General features: G+C 52.4%; 1 protein-coding gene across 1 annotated transcript; it reads right to left on the bottom strand.

Moving 5' to 3' along the window:
• Positions 1-378: 378 nt before the first annotated feature.
• Positions 379-5,102, bottom strand: LOC103581385 (polycystic kidney disease protein 1-like 1). Its single transcript, XM_008563232.1, has 7 exons — positions 4,534-5,102; positions 3,894-3,977; positions 3,125-3,297; positions 1,875-2,109; positions 1,539-1,643; positions 1,146-1,286; positions 379-480 (listed from the first exon to the last, which is right to left on the bottom strand). Exons 1-7 carry the CDS (start codon positions 4,678-4,680, stop codon positions 379-381), a joined length of 987 nt encoding a protein of 328 aa, XP_008561454.1. The 5' UTR covers positions 4,681-5,102.
• Positions 5,103-6,825: the final 1,723 nt, after the last annotated feature.

Below are 6,825 nucleotides of genomic sequence, written 5' to 3'. Positions count from 1 at the left end.
GGCTTCAGGTTCCACCCGTGCACAGTTCCCTTCCAAGCCTGGGAGGGCCCAGGAGTGTATTCATAAGGCTCTAGTTCTAGTAACACTTGCAAAGGAAGATATTTTGTATTCTTTTTCCTTGGGAGAAACTCCGTCCCCTGCTTGGGTGTGTTCAGAGCCTGCTTCATTCCCCTGGGCTGGTGGGTTTCTGTCGCTTGCAACAAAATGGTCTCCAGAGAGGAGACAGGACAACACTCAGCCAGGAGAGGACTGGTGTCTCGGGGGAGAAGGCTTGGGGACACTGGCCTCATCCACCGGGGCTCCCTGCACAGCAGACGCGAGAGCAGGGCAAGGCTGATCACAGAAGGACTGGGGGAGGCTGAAAGGAGATAGATGGGTCTAGATGATGAGGCCTGAGGCTGAGGGAGAACTCCAAGCTATAGGGTGGCCCTGGGGCCCTGACCGCCCTCGAGTTGGTGGGAAAGTGAGGTCCAGGGAGGTCTGGGGGGAGGGTTAGCAGTCAGGAAGCAGGGCAAGAAAGCTGAAGACGTGGGCTCAGCTTCCACGCATCACTGCAGCACGGCTGTTGTGGGACCCCACCCGCCCTAGGGGACCCCTCCCCAGGCTCACCCAGGCCTATCTGCACATGTATGCCTGGTCCTCCTGCCCATCCTTGCAGGAAGGCCACCTGGGGTAACGGGAGTGAGGGGACTATGAAGCCAGGCTTCACCCCATCGGCGGACCCAGGCCTTTCCCTGAGCTTCGGTGTCTTCACTTGTGACAAGTGGCTAACATTGCCTACATCAAGGACTGTCACCAGGAGGAACAAAGAAAACAGACATGATGTGTCTAAGGTCGGCGCTAGCCTCCTTCCTTAATGCCGCATTGATACCTGCTCCCTCTGCCACCTGGGGTCCCACAGAGTCCCTGGAGGGATCCCTGGCTCTGGAGTTCTACTCCACGCATAATCCATGGGCCCCCAGCTTGCAACACGTGTCCTGAGTTCTCCAGGCCGTGCACTGTCCTGAACCCCACCATGCATGAGCTCAGAGCATGCAGAGCTCAGTAGGGAACAAACCAGCATCTCGCACCATCTAGAACATGTGTGACCTCTGCCTTTTGGACAGCGCCACAGTCATGGCCCCTACTGTGGCTCCCCGCCATACCTGATTCCATGATGCCATAAGGCTGAGATCCATAAACACATGAGACAGTCCTCTGTGGAACTGGTCAACAACATCCACAGCAAGAGTGGCCAGATGGCCGGAGGCTGCGTGGTGGGCGAGGCTCACTCCAGCCACCGACAGCTGCAACACGGAGAAGGGGCCGCTCAGACCCGTTTCTGTGGAGGGGCTGACCCGCCATCCCACATGACTTGGGCTGCAATTAACTGTAAAACCCCTAAACAGACACTTGATCGCTATTTGGCATTAATTCCACAAAGAGAGAAAACTGCAGTAATGTTGGAAGTAGCTGGTGCATAATCAATTTCCTGTCGAAAATTTCTTTTCCAGGTAAATACACTTTATTGTTATTAATTTTCACAAAGAAAATGCTACCTCCAGCCAATTTCTCGGTTTTCGCCAATAGCTCTGCACACCCTTCTCCATCATCCGGTAGAGCTGAAAACACAGGTGACGCAGGCTGAGCACCAGGAGGAGCAGCTGACAGCGAGTGCAAGCAAATGACACAGACAAGAACATCACTGAAACGTTGGTTTGCCCATCGCGGGTCTTTGTCATCTTGTGTCCCAAGGCCTAGTGTGACACCTGCTGTGTGATGGGGACACGACCAGGTGAGGGTGCGGATTGGGCGAGTGGGTGGGGACACGTCCTGTCTGGTGGAGGCGCCCAGCCCAGTGAGGCCCTCTGTCCCGTGCTCCTCCCGGAACTCACCTCGGGAAGTACGAGGTGGTACCAACAGGCTGTGTGGCTGCGGAAGACGCTGAATGACTCCACCAGAGATGAGGGGACGAGACCCCCCGTGGGGAGAATGTCCACCCTCAAGGACACACTCGTGAAGAGGCGGGTGGGAGCGTTGTAGAGGCTGAAGTGCACAGACATGGCCCTGGTGCTGCAGTCAATCCACTTGCTGGCCCTGAGGCCGGTCAGGGCCGTGTGGGCTTCGGTCCTGAAAAGCAGCCCGGGTTGCGGGGAGGGGAAGGTTTGAGGTCCACAGAAGCGTCCAGCAGGCCCCACACCAGGACACCTCAGGCAAGCCCTCACAAGGATGAACACCGCCTGGGCCTCTAAGGGCTGGACAGATGGTCTCTGCATCTTAGGGACTCCTCTGGGGCCGGCCGTCTCTCTCCCTGCCCACCCTGTTCCCTGCTGCAGCCCAGGGGTCCCCAGGCAGGAGGGCATCCTGGAGAAAGGTGGCCTTCCCCTTCCCACCCATACAATGTGAGGGCGACATGCCCCGTACCTCTCCCATGGACTCTAGATGTTCATTTTTCTCTTTCTGCAATGGACCCTATCATTGGGGAAAACTACTTTTCACTGATACATACTTAGCAATGAGTAAAACATTTCCTCGTTTTTGTTTTTTTTTAGTATTCCTCAAAGGCACACATTACTGTAACTGTGTCCAAGACCACTGGTGTTACCACCGATGTTAGCCCAGCCCCAGCCCAGGGAAGCAGGCGTGGGGTGGTGGGTGTGGGGCAGTGTACCCTGGCTGGACAGGGCGGCTGCCCGACAGTGGGCCCGGCCGCAATGCGGGATCACATTTGTTACGTGCTGAAATGCCCAGTCTTCATCTGCACGAGGCAGGCAAAGCAGTGCCAGGCCTACTCCAGAGTTGGGAGGGGATTAAAGGAGACCACGTAAACACCCTGCTCAGCAGAAATCAGCACAGGACAAATGTCCATTATGTTCCATGACCTCCAGCTGTTCTGGCAACAGCTCTGCTCTCTGCCACACACTTGGAGTCTGATGGCCTGAGTGTGGGTGTGTCACACCCTAATGTGTGACTCTTTCATCACTTCATAACAAGGACAAGTCTTGCACCAGCCCCTGGCTGTGGTGGGCCACCTCTCGCACCCACTGGGAACTGCACCTGCTGCAGACATGCCACTTCCAGCGATGCCCGTGCTGGGCAGTGACCAGCATGCTCGTGTGAGTGCTGGCCTCTGAATCACACTGACCTTGTTCTGCCCAGGCTAAGCACACAATCCCCCCTTGCCCTGCAGCCCCCTAGACCACTCGGGGTCATGTTTTGGTTCTCCGTGTCTATCATGTAGGGGTTCTCAGGGCCTCCAACTTCGGGGCTACGTGTGGAAAGAGGGTCTTCAATGGATGCTGAAAATGGCCTGGGAGGCTGTAGAAAAAAACCACCAGTCAGAAGCAGCAGCAGATCCCTGTTCCCAAGACCATCCTGCACTCTGTCCTGCAATGTGGCACTCTGTCCCCCTCCAAGGGTCCAAGGGCTCTCTGCAGCTCATCTAGATTCTCCCAGGCTATGGCTTGAGTGAGGGGATCAGGGCACCACCCACTGAGGGCTGGCACCTGAGACACCTGCCAGTCTAGGGCTTGAACAATTTGCAGGTTTTCCCATCACAGGATGATACAAGTAAAGTGCCCATCTCTGTTCACCCCCCCATTAGAAAAGGATATGTAATATTCCATTTTTAGATTTGTGCATTAATAATCCTGGTTTTGCCTAGAATGCCAGGTCTGTAAGGGAAAACAGTGAATCGAGCCAACCTGCAGCAGAATGGCAAGAACTCAAAGAGGCGTCTGGAAAGTCTGGCAAGGGGAGAAGAAAGCGGGGCAGAGGCTCCTGCTCCCCGCATTTCACGCCCTGACAATTTCACACCACCAGCCGAACTCCCAGAGAAGTTAAGATGACCTGCCAGTTTCCCACCAGACTTTTCTACTTCATTTTTAGCAGCAAAAAGAAAGAGAGCATCTTACCTTGCATGAACTGCCAGGAGAGACTTTTAGCTGCTTGATTACTGCACTGCCTATTAGGTAGCATTTTCCTCCAAGAGCTCCAGGCTAAAAGAAGAGATTACGAGGACAAAGATATTTTATCCTTTTTAAAGGGGGAGATAAAAAAATAAAAAGTGAGCAAGGAGTGGGTTTGTATAAAATGCATATTCGCTTTTTCTTCAGAACTTCGGAGCAGCCTCGCCTCCTTCTGGAAACTCCCTTGAAGCTCCTGTCTTAGCTGTTTGCTCCTCCTCTGTTCTGGATGCTCCTTGGGTCTCCTTGTCATGGCATTTCGCACACTGAACTGGAATCTTCTGGGCACTCTCCTGCACCCCTCAGCCCATGGGTTCCTGTGGATCTGCCATCCCCCTCCTGTCTAGCCAGGGCTTGGGAAGTGTAGGGATCCGGAAAACCAATGTAGCTGAGGAGGGTGTGAAGGGGGTGTGCGTTATGGGCAGGAAAGCAGTGGACGCTCTGTTGCCCAGGGTCCCCATGGTGGAGAGCTGCTGGCCTCGCCGCCTCTGCGGCCATTCAGGAACCTGCATGAATTTCTGATGGTTTCACCCAGTGTAATGTGGCTTTTCCAAAGTGACCTACTGCACAAAGGAAACAGAAAGCCCACCTGAGCCGTCGAGGAGCCCTGCAGGTACAAGCCATCCAGCAGCGTGGTCAGGCTCCAGTGCCACCAGTCATCGGTGCTTCTCAGGCCACCTAGGGGGTTTCTGGCATTTCTCCATGAAAGGACAAAAATAAAAAGTTGTTCCTGCATCAAAAGTGAGACCAAAAGTGTTTTTTCTTGCTGATTTTTCTCCCATTTAGATTTCAGGTGCTCTGTAGGAGCTTACCCAACGCCACCTGCAGCAGGAGGCACAGAGCCCTGGAACCCACTTTGCCCCTCAACAGCAGGAGAGGAGAGAGAACAGTGGACAGTCACCTGTTCACTCACTCACTCGATCACTCAAGAAATGCTACTGCACAAGGCCGAGTGCCCGGCGCTCTTCTAGGCACTGGAACAGAAAGTCAAATCCCTGCCCCATGTGGGAAACAATTGAATGAGATAAATTAGGAAAACATATACTACGTCAGTGATAAATGTTAAGGAGAAAAAACTAAGCAGAAAAGACAGACTGGAAGTGGTGGGATGGGAGGTAGAGATTTTAATTCCAGAGGCCATTGAAAACTTCAGTGCAAGGGGTCGTGTCAGAGAAGGTCTGGCCGATGGGGAAGGAGCCACATGAACCTCTGAGGGAGGGCGTTCCAGGCAGAGGGACGGCAAGGGCACCCACATGCCCGGAAGGGTAGGAAGAGTGTGGAGGCTGGCCAGGCTGGTGCAGGAGACGGTGCCGGGCCACATAGGCTGAGACACAGTCCTTCCCTTCCTCTGCACTGAGTGCCCGCCGGGCATGGCATTCCACCAGCCTGTGTGACTGGGAGCCTCAGAGGAAAAGGCACAGGTGAGGTGCAGTATCAGCACATAGTAGAGGGTCAACAAACTAGTCTGTTTTCTTTCCAATTAGCTGCTCTGTTGCACTGATTAGATATCTGCTTCACTTTTCCACCAAGGAACTGACTTATGGGAGTGCTGAAATAATTTCAAACTGACCAAATGGATCATTTTCAGCTTGCTCAGATGATGCGACGAGGCCATATGCACAGGCTACCTGCACAGGGTGGCACTGGGTGCGTGCATCTAGCCTGGGTGATGGCCAAGGGGAAAAAGAAAAAACTACTGTGTCTCACAGAAGGTAGAGTGCCTGTCGCTGAACCCCAACAAACTTTCCCAAGTGTAGCATCCCATGAAGGGCCACTGCACAAAGGCAAGGACGGTGCACTCCTCAACTCCCTGCAGCATGCGCAGAAATGGGTTTGAAGTGCTGTGTCATCCAGGCATCTCTCCAAGGAAAGGGGAGACCAAAATACTTCTCAGAGTAGGTGATTTTGTAGAAAAGTGAAAGGAAGTTAAGAAAAGATATAAACTCAAGTCATCCAATACACACAATTTTAATTGTCCTGCCTGTCCCAGAAACCAATCCAAGAACAGACTGACTATGAGTTCTTCAAATGACGGCTGTGGCTCTGATAAGCCAGCTGTGAGAGCAAGCTGGGCTGAGGACAGTGGGGTGCCAGAGCCGGCTCTCACCTGCTCCAGAGCCACTGTGCGCATCTCTTCCCAACACCATGTTTAGCCATGCCACACTGGCAGTGTGACACAGACCATGGTGGGAGCATTCACAGCATGGAAATTAGCAGGGCAGATGCTATAAATCTGCGATTTTGTTCTCCAGACAGCCAGTTGTTAACTGTTTTCCAGCATACCACTGAGACTATGTTCTCAGGCAAGGATGTGGAGCAGATATTCCATTAAGGGCAGACATGAGAGATAATTCAGAAAAAGGGTTTCAAAAGGGTCATGACAAAAATTGGACAATATAAAAGGAAAAGAAATCAAGGACAAAGAAATGTCATTATTGTATACACAAATAGCCTCAACCAACAATTTAGGTATCTATAAATGTGTTCAATAATTTCCATAGCATGTGTGAATAAAAGTCTAGGGAACTAACTTATCTGACTAGTTTATTTCCTTTTGTTACAGAGAGATTATCTCCCATCCATTCAAGTATCTGATCTTCATTGGTTTATACATTCTTAGACCCTAATGTATGCAGGCCTTTTACTGGGTGCTTGTTCCCAACTCTCTGCACTTCCCTAAAACACTTGTCAAGCCACGTATCAAATGCAGAGCAAGTTGGAGACCTGCTGAAGCATCCAGAGGGTGAGATGAAGAACAGAAAGGCTCCGGGAAAGCAGAATACATAAGGAGACAGACACAGAGTCCTAAAGGAAGCAGACATAGCTCCACAAGTGTTCACAGCATCAGAGGAAGGGAAGGACCGAGGAGCAAAGAGAGCGT

This window comes from Galeopterus variegatus, unplaced genomic scaffold (assembly GCF_000696425.1).
Source record: "Galeopterus variegatus unplaced genomic scaffold, G_variegatus-3.0.2 Scaffold12941, whole genome shotgun sequence".
In the NCBI taxonomy this organism is placed as follows: domain Eukaryota; kingdom Metazoa; phylum Chordata; class Mammalia; order Dermoptera; family Cynocephalidae; genus Galeopterus; species Galeopterus variegatus.
Note: the sequence above shows the minus strand (reverse complement) of the source record. Positions and strands in the feature narration are given on the sequence as shown.